The 15,679-nt window shown below is 34.2% G+C and overlaps 1 protein-coding gene and 2 long non-coding RNA genes across 7 annotated transcripts in view; all 3 read left to right on the top strand.

Annotated features, from left to right (window-relative positions):
* The first annotated feature begins 52 nt into the window (after positions 1–52).
* Positions 53–2,023, top strand: LOC123319976. Of its 3 annotated transcripts, none has more exons than XR_006538674.1 (6): positions 53–177; positions 280–380; positions 913–975; positions 1,098–1,167; positions 1,845–1,885; positions 1,992–2,023. It is a non-coding gene; the product is annotated as an uncharacterized LOC123319976 (long non-coding RNA). The 3 variants fall into 3 exon arrangements; XR_006538673.1 differs by having other exon boundaries at positions 1,774–1,885; XR_006538675.1 differs by having other exon boundaries at positions 461–975; positions 1,774–1,885.
* A 4,364-nt stretch (positions 2,024–6,387) lies between these two features.
* The window catches only part of LOC123319966, a 451,417-nt gene continuing 442,125 nt past the window's right edge, over positions 6,388–15,679 (top strand). Inside the window, exons 1-4 of one of the 2 annotated variants that reach the window (XM_044907066.1) lie at positions 6,392–6,541; positions 6,689–6,800; positions 6,920–7,105; positions 7,676–7,677. Coding sequence is in view for 1 of the 2 variants with exons in the window: in XM_044907071.1 (XP_044763006.1) it covers positions 6,418–6,541; positions 6,689–6,800; positions 6,984–7,065 (318 nt within the window). In the remaining variant the exon portion in view is untranslated. Of the gene's footprint in view, positions 6,542–6,688; positions 6,801–6,919; positions 7,106–7,675; positions 7,678–15,679 lie in introns of those variants that run through there. The other variant, XM_044907071.1, reaches the window with a different exon arrangement.
* Positions 8,237–13,771, top strand: LOC123319975. Of its 2 annotated transcripts, none has more exons than XR_006538672.1 (2): positions 8,237–8,304; positions 8,549–13,771. It is a non-coding gene; the product is annotated as an uncharacterized LOC123319975 (long non-coding RNA). The 2 variants fall into 2 exon arrangements; XR_006538671.1 differs by having other exon boundaries at positions 8,237–8,309.

Here is a 15,679-nt window from a genome sequence, read left to right as displayed (position 1 = left end):
TTATTTTCCTTTCACGTTCAATCTTAGATTTAATAATCTGTGATGTTTGAGCTCTTTGGTTGGAGGTTATGTTATGAATGTTTCTTGCTCTGTGGTCTTAGGAGATACGCAAAAAAATTCAAAACTTTGATTCAAAAGAATTTCAAATTTAGCTGACTGTATCATCAGTAACAGAGAGTAAGTCTTATTCAAAAAACAGGAATAGGGATGCTTGAAGTGTAATTGAATCGACAAGTAAGAACTTTGATGTTGTGTAAAATTCAAACATTTTCATTTTAGCACATATGAATCGTTCTGATGAGGTTGCAACTGCTAATCGTCTATATGGTGGAAGAATTCTACAATAGACACTGGAGAGGCGTTTATTTCACTATTGAAACGTGAGTTTCTCTTATGAATATTTTGGTGGAAGTGCTATCTATGCCCATAATTAATTATCGTGAAATAGAATTCTTTATAGGGAATCAAATGATATTAATAAAATTGCATCCATTGGTACAACTTTCAACCAACGCAAATGGTAGATTCCTTGTATAGGTCCTCCTCGATTTTTTAGAGTCGAAATTAAAATTTATTCTTGGATCTTAGTTACCTTCTTCAAAGAACGCTAATGCGCCTGCGCGTCCACCTTATTGCGATACGAGATTCAAAAACAGTTGCCATAAAATAGTTAGCTTTGGGCGGACATTTGCAATTTCTCGAATTCTGCAGTGATTTCCTACGAGTTTCCACGATTTTCAATGAATTTCCAACAAAATGTAAGTTGAAAACAATATATTTTCATTTTAACATCATTATTTCAACAAAAATTACATCTTGCAAGTTTCACAGTTGGTTATTGCAAAATATCCCAAACACAATTCTCCACTTTCTGATATCGATTTGATTCTATTCATTGGTTATTTCTTTCAGACAAAAAAAAAATAAATTCCAGATTATCGGCAAACCAGAACTTTCCCCAGGAAATTATTTCAGGTAGGTCATCTACGAATAGAATTCAATCTACATTCCAACTTATTGAAACCGACAAAAAAGTATCTCTTTCCTACAAAGGGAAATGCGGAGATTTTCTATCGTATATTGTTTTTCATTTTCAGGATGGCTTGCAATGAAAACAGGGATGGGGATTTCTAAAACTCGTTGAGCTAATTTTATTGCAGAAGCCTGGTAAGAAATAAAATCAAGATAATAACGATCAGATGGGTAGGAAATACTTAATCAATAGACGAAATGATTATTCTGTAAAAATGCCAATTCATGTTACTTTCAGTTTATTTTTCAGAAATATTTTTTCAAATATTTATACAATGTTAAATGATTGAAGAAAAAGCATGAATGGATCATTGGAAAATATTTGAAAATTTCGAATTTCTCTCTTTTCCTTTACTCTTTGATTATGGTATCTCTTCTCTCTGGTTATAATCACAGACTACCCACCTGTTGTAATCTGTGGATATAATCGTTATAATTACGATCTCAGTTACCTTCGTCAAAGATCGCTAATGCTACTGCGCGCCGGTCTTATTACGATACGTTTCGATACGTTTTCGATACGATTCTAGAATTTTCCGGTGCTTTCCTATGATTTTCGACGATTTCGAATGAATTTTCAACATATTGTGAGTTCAAACCAATATATTTTCATTTTAACGTAATTATTTCAGCAAAAATTACAACTTGGAAGTTTGAAAGTTGATTATTGCAACATTTCCAAGGACAATTTTCCTGATTCTGATTTCAATTTGGTTCTATTCATTTTATTGTTTCTTTTAGAGAGAAAATAATTAAGTCTACATGAACAAAATCAACTATATATACTTATAATGAAAAACAATATATTCCAGATTATCGGCAAACCAGAACTTTCCACAAAAAATTATTTCAGGTAGGTCATCTACAAATAGAATTCAATTTACATTCCAATTTATTGAAACCAATAACTAAAACTGAAATTAGGAGATTTTCTATCATTTCTTGTTTTTCATTTCCAGGGTGGCTTGCAGCGAAAACAGGGATGAGGATTCCTGAAACTCATTGAAGTGTTCCAATTGCAGAAGCCTTGGAAGAAAGAAAACCAAGATGATGACGAGCAGAGGGGTAGAAAATACTCAATCAAAGGACAAGCGGTGAGTTTAAAATTGCATGATCACTTGGAATTCTTATGAAATGAATATTTTGTATAAATGCTGATTCATGTTACTTCCAGGAATACAATTGATGTTTCAGAAATATTTTTTTAATTACTTATACAATGTTAAATTATTGAAGAAAAAGCATGAATGGATCATTTGCGAATATTTGAAATTTTCAAATTTCTCTTTCTTTCCTTTATTCACGGGAATATTTTTACTCTCTGGTTATACCGCAGAGTATGATACTCTTTGAGTATCATACTCATACATGAGAAGAGTAGCTCTTCTCTCTGTTTATAATCACAGACTACCCACCTGTTGTAATCTGTGGATATAATCAATCGTTATAATCACGATCTTAGTCACCTTTGTCGAAGAACGCTAATGCTCCTGCGCGCCGGTCTTATTGCGATACTTTTCGAGTTTCGACACGTTTTCGATACGATTCTAGAATTTTCCGGTGCTTTCCTATGATTTTCGACGATTTCGAATGAATTTCCAACAGAATGTGAGTTCAAATCAATATATTTTCATTTTAACCTCTATATTTCAGCAAAAATTACATCTTGTAAGTTTCAAAGTTGGATATTGCAGAATATCTCAAGGACAATTTTCCTTGTTCCGATTTTGATTTGGTTTTATTAATTGGTTGTTGTTTTCAGAGAGAAAATAAATAATTCTACATGAACAAAATCAACTATACCTACTCTTATGGAAAACAATAAATTCCAGATTATCGGCATAGCTAAACTTTCCACAGAAATTCATTGTAGGTAGGTCATCTACGAAAAGAATTCTATCTACATTCCAACTTATTGAAACCGATAAAAAAAACCTCTTTCCTAAAACGGAAATGAGGAGGTTTTCTATCATTTCTTGTTTTTCATTTCCAGGGTGGCTTGCAATGAAAACAGGGATGAGGATTCCTAAAACTTGTTGACCTGTTCCAATTGCAGAAGACTGGGAAGAAAGAAAACCAAGATGATGACAATGAAAATGGTAAAAAATACAATCGTAGAACGAGTCGGATGAATAACATGAAAATTGTGACTATTAGGAAGATGAAGATGTAGATAAAATCAATAACGGTGAGTACAAAATTGCATGATCACTTTGAATTCTTATGAAATGAATATTTTGTATAAATGCTGATTCATGTTACTTCCAGAAATTCAATTGATTTTTCAAATACTTATACAATGTTAGATGATTGAAGAAAAAGCATGAATCGATCATTGGAAAATATTTGAAATTTTCAAATTTCTCTTTCTTTCCTTTTTTTACAGGATTATTCACTCTCTGGTTATATCGCAGAGTATGATATTCTTTGATTAGAGTATCTCTTCTCTCTGGTTATAATCACAGACTAACAAACTGTTCTAGTCTATGGTTATAATCGTTATAATTTCGATCTTAGTTGCCTTTCTCGAAGAACGCTAATGCGCCTGCGCGCCGGCCTTATTGCGATACGAGATTCAAAAACAGTTGCCACAAAATAGTTAGCTTTGGGCAGACATTTGCAATTTCTAGAATTCTCCGGTGATTTCTTACGATTTTCGACGATTTCCAATGAATTTTCAACAGAATGTGAGTTCAAATCCATATATTTTCATTTTAACCTCATTATTTCAAAAAAAATTACATCTTGGATGTTTGAAAGTTGGTTATTGCGAAATTTTCAAGAACAATTTTCCTCATTCGGAAATCGATTTGGTTTTATTCATTGATTTATTCCTTTCAGAGAGAAAAGAAGTTATTCCACTTGGACAAAATTATCTTGAAGACAATTTTCAACGGCTCCAATGGTAACAGATAGTAAGACGACAAACAAGACTTTCTTACCAGGTAAGTTCTAATACGATCAACTATATTCTATCAATATTCTATCTTTTACATGTTTTTCCTTCATTATATTCATATTATCTTATAGCTCACATTTTAATTTGGGTCAATATTAAGTTCACCGTTGCTCACCGATTTTGAAAATATCCTTTATTTCAATCAATTATCGATACAAAGAATGGAATAAATTCGTGCTGATCAGAACAGATTGCCGATTCATATTATTTTCAGTTGATTCATTAGTATTATTTTCAAATAATTACACAATGTTAAATGATCGAAGAAAAATTATGTATATTCGCGAATATTCGAAATTTTCAAATTTCTCTTTCCTTTTCTAGCAGAATTATTTTACTCTCTGGTTATACCATAGAGAATAATGCTCTTTGATTATTTTATCTCTTCTGTGGTTAATAATTATAATTTGGATCTTAGTTACCTTTCTCGAAGAACGCTAATACGCCTGCGCGCCGGCCTCATTTTGATACGAGATTCAAAAACAATTGCCATAAAATAGTTAGCTTTGGTCGGACATTTGCAATTTCTAGAATTTTCCTGTGCTTTCCTATGATTTTCGACGATTTCGAATGAATTTTCAACAGATTGTGAGTTCAAATCAATATATTTTCATTTTAACCTCATTATTTCAGCAAAAATTACATCTTGGAAGTTGGTTATTGCGAAATTTTCAAGAACAATTTTCCTTGTTCTAATTTCGTCTTGGTTTTATTAATTAGTTGTTTCTTTCAGAGAGAAAAGAATTAATTCCACTTGGACAAAATCAACTACAGCAACTTAAGATGGAAAACAATAAATTCCAGATTATCGGCAAAGCAAGACTATCCTCTGAAAATTATTCCAGGTAGGTCATCCATGAATAGAATTCAATCTGTTTGAAACCGACAAAATAGTGCCTCTTTCCTTAAACCAAAATGAGGAGATTTTCAATCATATATATTTTTTTTTTCATTTCCAGTGTGACTTGCATTGAAAACAGGGATGATGATTTCTGTAACTCATTGAAGTGTTTCAATTTCAGGGGACTGGGAAGAAAGAAAATCAAGATGATGACGATCAGAGGGGAAGGAACTCAAGTAATGGACAATTCAGCCACATGATAGCGGTGAGTTGAAAATTGCTTGGTCACTTATGAAATGAATATTTTGAATGAATGCTGATTCATGTTTTTTCAGTTCATTTATCAGGAATATTTTTTAAAATACTTATACATTTTAGATGATTGATGAAAGAAAAAGCATGAATATTGGCGAATATTTGAAATTTCTCTTTCCTTTTTTACAGAAGTATTTACTCTCTGATTATATCGCAGAGTATGATACTCTTTGATTAGAGTATCTCTTCTCTCTGGTGATCTGTGGATATAATCGTTATAATCACGATCATAGTTACCTTTCTCGAAGAACGCTTATACGCCTGTGCGCCGGCCTTATTGCGATACGTTTCGATACGTTTTCGATACGATTCTAGAATTTTCCTGTGCTTTCCTATGATTTTCGACGATTTCGAATGAATTTTCAACAGATTGTGAGTTCAAACTAATATATTTTCATTTTAACCTCGTTATTTCAGCGAAAATTAGATCTTGTAAGTTTCGAAGTTGGATATTGCAGAGTATCTCAAGGACAATTTTCCTTGTTCCGATTTTGATTTGGTTTTATTAATTGGTTGTTGTTTTCAGAGAGAAAAGAAGTTATTCCACTTGGACAAAATCAACTACAGCAACTTATAATGGAAAACAATAAATTCCAGATAATCAGCAGAGCAAAACTTTCCATAAAAAATTATCTCAGGTAGGTCATCTACGAATAGATTTTAATCTACATTCCAATTTATTGAAACCAATAACTAAAACTGAAATTAGGAGATTTTCAATCATATATTGTTTTTTTTTTCATTTCCAGGGTGGCTTGCAACGTAAAAAAGGACTGGGAAGAAAAAATATCAAGATGATGACGATCGGAGGAGAAGGAAATACTTCAGCAATGGACAATTCAGATGAATAATTTGAAAATTGCGACGATTAGGAAGATGAAGATGTAGAGAGAAAGTGGTGAGTTGAAAATTAATAGTCACTTAGAATTCTTCATGAAATGAAAATATTCATTTATTTGCTGATTCATGTGACTTTCACTTGATTTATTAGTAATATTTTTTCAAATAATTAAACGATGATGATGATGATTGAAGAAAAAGTATGAATATTAGTGAATATTTGAAATTTTCAAATTTCTCTTTCCTTTTTTAGCAGGAGTATTTTACTCTCTGGTTATATCGCAGAGTATGATACTCTTTGATATCTCTCTTCTCTCTGATTATAATCACAGACTACCCACCTGTTGTAATCTGTGATTATTATTACTCATATCTATGAGTAATCGTTATAATTACGATCTTAGTCACCTTCGTCAAAGATCGCTCGCTAATGCTCCTGCGCGCCGGTCTTATCGCGATACGTTTCGAGTTTCGACACGTTTTCGATACGTTTCTCGAATTTTCCGGTGCTTTCTTACGATTTTCGACGATTTCGAATGAATTTTCAACAGATTGTGAGTTCAAACCAATGTATTTTCATTTTTACATAATTATTTCAACAAAAATTACATCTTTCACAGTTGATTATTGCTAAATATCTCGAGGATAATTTTTCTTGTTCTGATTTAGATTAAGTTTTCCTCATTGGTTGTTCCTTCCAGGGAGAAAAGAATTAATTCCACTTGGACAAAATCAACTACAGCAACTTAAGATGGAAAACAATAAATTCCATATTATCGGCAAAGCAAGATTTTCCTCTGAAAATTTTTTCAGGTAGGTCCTCTATGAATATAATTCAATCTGCATTCAAACTTATTGAAACTGATAAAAAAACCTCTTTCTTCAAACGGAAATGAGGAGATTATCAATTATATATTGTTTTTCATTTCCAGGGTGGCTTGAAACGAAAACGGTGTTGAAGATTTCTAAAACTTATTGAACTGTTTCAATTTCAGGGGGACTGGAAAGAAAGAAAATCAAGTTGATGACGATCAGAGGGGAAGGAATTACGCCATCAATGGACACTTCAGATGAATAAGATAAAAGTGGAGGCTTGTGATCATTAGGAAGATAAAGCGGTGAGTTGAAAATTGCATGACCGAATTCTTATGAAATGAATTTTTATGAATATACATAATATATATAAATGCCGATTCATGTTATTTTCTGTTGAATTATCAATAATATTTTTTTTTCATTATGTACTTATTCAATGTAAAATGATTGATTGAAGAAAAAGCATGAATATTGGCGAATATTTGAAATGTTCAAATTTCTCTTTCCTTTTTTAGCAGGAGTATTTTACTCTCTGGTTATCACAGAGTATAATACTATTTGATTTCTCTCTTCTCTCTGGTTATAATCACAGACAACCCACCTGTTGTAATCTGTGATTATTATTACTCATATCTATGAGTAATCGTTATAATTACGATCTTAGTTACCTTCGTCAAAGATCGCTAATGCTCCTGCGCGCCGGTCTTATCGCGATTCGTTTCGAGTTTCGACACGTTTTCGATACAATTCTAAAATTTTCCGGTGCTTTCCTTTGATTTTCGACGATTTCGAATGAATTTCCAACAGATTGTGAGTTCAAACCAATATATTTTCATTTCAACATAATTATTTCAGCGAAAATTACATCTTAGAAGTTTCAAAGTTTGTTAATGCGAAATTTCCAAGGACAATTTTCCTCATTCTGAAATCGATTTGGTTTTATTCATTGATTATTTCTTTCAGAGAGAAAAGAAGTGATTCTACTTGGACAAAATTATCTCGAAGAAAATTTTCAGCTGATCCAATGGTAACGAATAGCGAGACGACAAGATTTTCTTGAAAGGCAAGTTCCAATAAGATCAAGTATATTCTATCAGTATGTTGTTTTACATGTTTTTATTTCATGCATTGGGATTAATACGCAGCCTAAAGAAATATTACTACTGAAAAGAATAGATTCATTAAATTCTTAGCTCAGTTTGAAAATCGTTGACAATTTTTGATATACATATTGCAGTTTTTCTTTCAATTACTTAGAAGAATATTGGCTGTTTCTATATTATGAAACATTTATAGGAATTTTCGAGTGTGTAGATTTTTTTTTTGTATCATAATGTTTGAATTCATGCAACTTGGAATATTTCAAAGTTATGAACGTTTTTAAGTAATTTCATTCATTGCGTGATAGTATTTGACTGTATGGATGCCTTTTTAGATATTGGGGTCAGAAAAGAAACGGTATGGAGCAGCCAGAGTCGAGTTATGAAGTCACAATTCATGGGTAAGGTTAGTGTTTTTTAAAATTGAATCGTTTCATCATTTCTTGCTTTAGGGCTGGTGAATTATTCTGGTCTACTATGAAACTCTTTTAGTATTTTCCTGAATATATTGATTTCTTTCTCTTCACCTACTTTCTTATGGATTTTTAATGCATGAAAAACTACCCTCATGTTACTTCATCATTTATTAGAACCATAACAAATTATGTAATGTATAAAAATATTTACTTTTGAATGTTTTTGTAGGTGACTAATGGTTCGGTGATCTCGTTCTTGCGATGAGGAACATCCCAACAACCTTGTGGGGAGAACTAAAAGGAATACAAACTGTAAGATTATTTATTTTAGTTTTAGCAGATAGATAGAACGCTCAGTAATTTCTCCAAATTTAACATACATGCGGCTATTTCTACTATTGGTATTATACTCAGGGAGATATCGGTCACCAGAGACTAATGAATAGCAAAATTCGAAAGTCATCATTATTGTAGCGATAGATATTTGAACAAAATATAATTTTTATTTTCAGTATTTATTATTAAATGACTGAGGATTGTCTACTGGTCTCAGGGGACTGATATCGTATTGTGAAGCGGTCAACATGTTGATATTTTGTGATAAGATACAAATTTCAGTTTTAGTTTATGGCACTCCAGGGCGTTTCAGAAAAAAATAACCAAAAAACTTTTCTTTTCGATTTCCCATAAGAATAACACAGGAAAATTTTTTTTTCTTCTGATTTTTAAGACTGATGAACGATAAATTGCGTTGCAATATCCTTTCTATATTTTGTAGAGAATTTAACGCTCTACAAAAAAGGTCTGATGTCATTTTCGATAAATGAACTCAATCGAGAGTTTTCTTTATAATACTCTCAAATTAATAAGTTTACAGTTTTCACAACAAACTGATATTTTATTTCTAAATTCTCAAAGTTGAAAAAAATGATTCCAATTGATGCTAATTTTCAATAACCAGAATTTTCAAAATTGTTAACAGTCATTGATAATTTGTTTTAAGTCTATCTTCACTATATAACAGATTTATAACGCTTAACAGTCTTCAGAGGTCTGATTTATATTTTTTTAAATGTTTTGGTCTCATTTTTCTAAAAACATAATATTTTGGCGAATCATTCATAAAAATTGAGGGTAAATTAAACATTGCCCTTGAATAACTTTCAACTGAGTTCATTTATTGAAAAATGACATCAGACCTTTTTTGTAGAGCGTTTAATTCCCTACAAAATATAGAAAGGATATTGCAATGCAATTTATCGTTCATTTGTTATGAAAATCAGAAGAAAAAAATTTTTTTTCTTGTGTTATTCTTATGGGAAATCAAAAAGTGGGATGAGGACAACCTAAACATTAATATTAAGGGCTCATTATTTCTTGGGCACATTTTGGCATTCAAACTAAACTTTCTAAAAAGAATAATTTCTTTGTTTTTTTTTAAAAGCCCTAATATCACTCATGTGAAAAAATTTTTTTCTTAAAATAGACATCTTGACCACGTTACATAACTCGCTCATTGACCTACAGCAACTTCATGAAATATTGTACAGGGTGGGCAAAATTCGTAGTTTACTGAGAGGATCTGGAGAACTATAAGAGCTAGAAGAAATTGGATGATACATTTCAGAGCTCTTTTTTAGAAGAACAACGAATGGTGAAAACGACGATTTCGAAAAATTCTCATAATTTTTTTGTCTTTGAGGTTGCAGATCTGAAATTCGAACCTTATACAGGCCCTAATGAAAAAATATTTTGATCTTATCAGTGGATTCTACGCAAAAAAGTGCCTGTAGAAGGTTCAAGTTTCTTTTTGAAATTGTCAAAAATCTCATTTTTTGCTAATAACCCTAAAACGAAGAATCATAGAAGGCTACGATTTTCACCATTATTTGTTTCTCTGAGAAAGAGCTCGGAAATGTGTCATCGGTTTTCTTCGAGCTCTTATAGTTTTGGAGATCCCCTCAATAGACAAAGAATCTTTCTACCCTGTACATATTCAAATTATTGCAGAGATGGTGTAAATCTTTTTAAATTTGATAGATTTTCATGCTAAACATTTTTGAAGAAATATCTTATTATCGTCCTGGAAAACACAAAGACGTTGTAGCAAATGAGCGATTTAACTCCTTGAGTATTTTACAAGTAGATAATATTCGAATTTTAGCTTGTTGTTTTATAGAAGGAATAGGACTGTTTGGTTGTTCTGTAATAGTTCTACGTACGTAATTGATAAGAATTTCTTATTGTGAAAATTTTTATCGTATTGATGAATTTTCATAAGCAGAATTTCTTATCAATTACGTACGTAGAACTATTACAGAACAACCAAACAGCCTTATTCCTTCTATGAAATTATTTTTGAAGAAATTTGCTCCATTGAACATCAAGAGTGTTTCAAAGTAATGAACTAACTAGATCTTATTTATGGAACCAGGGTCGTATCAAGCGAGGTGTCGCACATTAGTGCCCATTCACAATGAACGTAAGGCATAAAGTTGTAAACGCAATTTAATTCGTGGAGTAACTTGAACGTAACTTTTCCTTAAGAAATGTCGAAATTTCATGAACTTTCAAATATCATTTCATGTTTAAAGCAATAATAGTCGACTCTTTATCGAAATATTTGATGTATTTTATGATTTGTAAAAAAGAACATGCAAAGAAAAAAGACCTTGATTGCAACTAACGTTATTGGACAAAAACTCTTGAAATTCAAATAAAAATAAATTAAGATATTTCACGTATAAATGTATATTTCGATTAAAATCGGTATTCAGATTGAGATAATTTTTGCGAATTCAAAACTAGAAGTTTGGTAAGGAGAGGAAATAACTGTTCGGCCTCAAACACCCTAAAAATACCAGTAGATTTTGATACTGCGTTCGAACAACGACTTACGTTCTTTTTGAATGGGCCATTTGAGGCTGTGATTGAACCATAGGAATCATAATATATACAGGGTGAGTCTTTGACTCGTACAAAAATTTTTACAGTAGATTATTGAGGTCAAAAGAAACACTTTTTTCCTATATCATTTTTTCTGTGGTCCCCCAAGGAGAAACAAAATTACCTTGATAATAACCAGCTAAATCTATGATACTAAACAGCCAAAATACCCAAATTTTAAAATTTCACAGATATTTTTTAATTAAAATATTTGTACGAGTCAAAGACTCCCCCTGTAGATTAGAATCGGCTTATTTTTTATGAGATCGACTCAAAAATCTCTCGCGATCGACAGTTTGAACACCGCCGCATTAGGCGTCGGTAGCGTCCATACAGCTCGCTTGATCCAGCCAAAGATTAACAAGATGCACTCTATTATGTTGATGGAGCTAGTTTCTTTTACTTTGAGCGTTCTGAAATCTGAAACCTCAAAATGTAACCAGTTGATTGACGTATTAGTTATACAGGGTGATTCACGAGCGGTAGGCCATAGCCAAATGGTAAATGCAGGTCATCTGGGCCTTTCAGAACAGTTTCCTCTTTCATTCTATCGTACCTTAAGGCCGTTAGTTTCATAGATACTGATGATTTGTGGATTTCGGCTTAAATTTTTGATTTCCATAGCTTGAGAATGAGTGTTGTGATTTTGATGAAATTTTGTGGGCACATGCATTTCCGAGAATATCAGAACAGTGCACAGAATATTGGGATTTATCGTTAAAATATCAAAATCTCTATTTTCTGCATCAGTTGGAAATTCTTTAATTTCAGAATTAAAAAAAATATCTATTTTTCTTAATCAAATTCAATCTTCACTTTGCAAATCACACTTTTTCAGTGGAGTAACAAACATAAGAAATCATATTTCATCTCAATTCTCAAGATTAAGGTCCTGTTTTCAATTATTTCAATATCAAAGCACTCTTTTCAATCATTTTTTTTTGCATCCTTATCAACACACCAAGTATTCAAGCACGCCACGTAAAAAATTTATTTGAAAAATATATTATTGGACTGTAAATTCTTTTGGACATCATCAATCTTAGGCAGAATGACAGAGAAATATCCTTTCGAATTCAATTCACATAATAAAAATTGAAAGTGCAAAATAACAATATTTTCTGATTAATATCAATTTCTTACTTCTTCATATTGTAAAAAAAAACACATTCACGGAATCATAAATACTCATCCTTCATTCTGCTTAGGATTTGATAATTCCGAATCGGAAGGAATTCCCAATTTTCAATAATACGAATTTCATCAAAGAAAAGAAACCACTCATTTTCAAGTTATGGATATCGAAAAGTCAGGCCGAAAAGACCAACTACTTTGAAAGGTCTAGATGACCTGCATTGACCACTAGTCTAGGGCCAACCACCTTACATTATACAAGGTGTTCCCTTAACATGAGGAATAAATTCAGGGTATTATTCTCAGAGTGATTTGGGGACAGAAAGGTCCTGCAGGTCTTTATTTCCAAAATACAGGGCGTTAAATCTTCACAAATAAATAATGAATTGCTCGATAATTTCTTAAGAAGGGAAACCTCATTCAGGTTAAATATCTCATCATCAGCAATTTAGTAGCGTGTGTACTGGCATGAACTGTCATATTTTCAAAAGAAAAAATAGTACGCCAGTGATTTTTTCCAAAGTAAAATTCATTCTTGGAATTCATATTTAATTCAGAATATAAAAGGTCTCTGTGTACTTTTCTCTAGGTTGTGCTATGTGTGGAAAAAATTTGAAAACGTTTGTCACTCAAAAAAAAACTCGAGTAGAGCAATCGAATAATGAATTTTATTGTATCAAAAAGCTTCTCAAATTACAAGAATTGTTGAAATTTGTCTTTTCGAAAATATCGATGGATATTTGTTATTTATTTGGGAAACATGTAACGCCCTGTATCTTAGAAACAAAGCATTTCCGGACATACGCTCACAGGACTTTTCCTACTCCAAATCCGTAGATAGAGGAAGGGGAAGATAACGTAAACAACAAGAAAAAGTGTGTCCAACATCTCCATGTTTATGTTTATATTTACTGTGCGTCTACTCCATCTTTGTTTATGTTTACCACAATATTCGAATGTTCATTATCGTGTTTGTGAATTTGTGTTTGGTGCATAGACTTGATGTTTTAAGTCTATGGTTTGGTGTAATAGTGCTTCGTTCGGTTTGTGTATCGGGAATATCGTTGTCGACATGCCTGGAAATTGTGTAATTTGTGGTAAACAAAAACATGTTGATGTTGGTCACAGAAAGATCTCCTTCGTAGCTGCGCAATGCGGTATCTTCTCTTCCCTCTATCTATGTCCAAATCTCTCGAAGTATACCCAGAGTTTATTTTTCATGTTTAGGAAACACCATGTATATTACACACGAGGACTGTTGGTTAGAATATTTCAAAGAAACACTCGAGATAAACACTTGAAATTTTATAGTTGAGCTTTAAATTCGTTCTCTTTCCCGTTTCACCGGAAATTGTATCTACTTTCGTTTGTTTAATGTAACACCCAGTTTTCTTAATCATGATCGTTGAATTGCTTTAATGTTGATAACTTTGAGATCTTTACATTAAAATTACTGATTTTCTAGATTGTATTAAAAGAAGACATACCAGTGCTTCTTCTCCGTTAATTAGAAATTCGATTGAACCATATACTTCATAACTTACAACATTGAGAAGATTTGGTATGTCTTCTAATGAAGTCTAGAGAATTCGTAAATTTCATCTCAAAATATTGGAATAATGCCCTATTTGAGAAAATTTTTAGATTGTTCTAAGATTTCGGACAAATGTAGAATTCAATGAGTGGTCTGATAATGAATAAGAAAACTTTGTGTTACATTGAAAAAATGTCGTGTCATTTCTGGCGAAACCGGAGGTCGAGCGAATCTGTTCGTTTTTTCCAAGAATTCATCTCTCCCAACAAATCTTAACAACTTAATTTCAAGTGTTTATCACGATTTTTCTTTGAAATTCACGAAACGGTCTTGGTGAATCACTCTGTATATACAGATCTGTCTGTCCCGTACATGGCCGGGGCGACGGACAAGGAGGGAATTCCGTCCCTGTCTGTCCAGTCTATGGTCGAGGCGACGGACAAGGAAGGAAACACGCATTTGTGTGCTTTCCGTCCCTGTCTGTCCCGTCTATGGCCGGGGCAACGGACAAGGAGGGAATTCCGTCCCTGTCTGTCCCGTCTATGGTCGAGGCGACGGACAAGGAAGGAAACACGCATTTGTGTGCTTTCCGTCCCTGTTCGTCCCGTCTATGACCGGGGCGACGGACAAGGAGGGAAACCACACACTTGTGTGCTTTCCGTCTTTGTTCGTCCGGTCTATGGTCGGGGCGACGAACAAGGAGGGAAACCACACACTTGTGTGCTTTCCGTCCCTGTTCGTCCCGTCTATGACCGGGGCGACGGACAAGGAGGGAAACCACACACTTGTGTGCTTTCCGTCCCTGTTCGTCCCGTCTATGACCGGGACGACGGACAAGGAGGGAATTCCGAATTCCGTCCCTGTTCGTCCCGTCTATGACCGGGACGACGGACAAGGAGGGAAACCACACACTTGTGTGCTTTCCGTCCCTGTTCGTCCCGTCTATGACCGGGACGACGGACAAGGAGGGAAACCACACACTTGTGTGCTTTCCGTCCCTGTTCGTCCCGTCTATGACCGGGACGACGGACAAGGAGGGAATTCCGAATTCCGTCCCTGTTCGTCTCGTCTATGACCGGGACGACGGACAAGGAGGGAATTCCGAATTCCGTCCCTGTTCGTCCCGTCTATGACCGGGACGACGGACAAGGCATATGTTTCAGGTGATCAGGAAAATAAAACAGAGAAGACAGAAGGACACTTTATTGAGGCATGAGATACACTGGAAGATCGGTAACCTGCACGGACGTCTGGAGTCTGCACCTGAAACGAAGGAGTTCCCGTTAGAGGAGTGAACGCGTTCCCCCCACTCTGACCGATCTGGATCCGGACCGGGGCGCGTTTCCGCGTTCCCCGCTCGGCCCAGTTCAGATCCGGGACGAACAGGGACGGAATTCGGAATTCCCTCCTTGTCCGTCGTCCCGGTCATAGACGGGACGAACAGGGACGGAATTCGGAATTCCCTCCTTGTCCGTCGCCCCGGTCATAGACGGGACGAACAGGGACGGAATTCGGAATTCCCTCCTTGTCCGTCGTCCCGGTCATAGACGGGACGAACAGGGACGGAAAGCACACAAGTGTGTGGTTTCCCTCCTTGTCCGTCGCCCCGGTCATAGACGGGACGAACAGGGACGGAAAGCACACAAATGCGTGTTTCCCTCCTTGTCCGTCGCCCCGGTCATAGACGGGACGAACAGGGACGGAATTCGGAATTCCCTCCTTGTCCGTCGCCCCGGTCATAGACGG

Source organism: Coccinella septempunctata, chromosome 9 (genome assembly GCF_907165205.1).
Source record: "Coccinella septempunctata chromosome 9, icCocSept1.1, whole genome shotgun sequence".
NCBI classification, from domain to species: Eukaryota; Metazoa; Arthropoda; class Insecta; order Coleoptera; family Coccinellidae; genus Coccinella; species Coccinella septempunctata.
The sequence above is the reverse complement of the archived record's forward strand: the minus strand, read 5'-3'. Positions and strand labels throughout refer to the sequence as shown.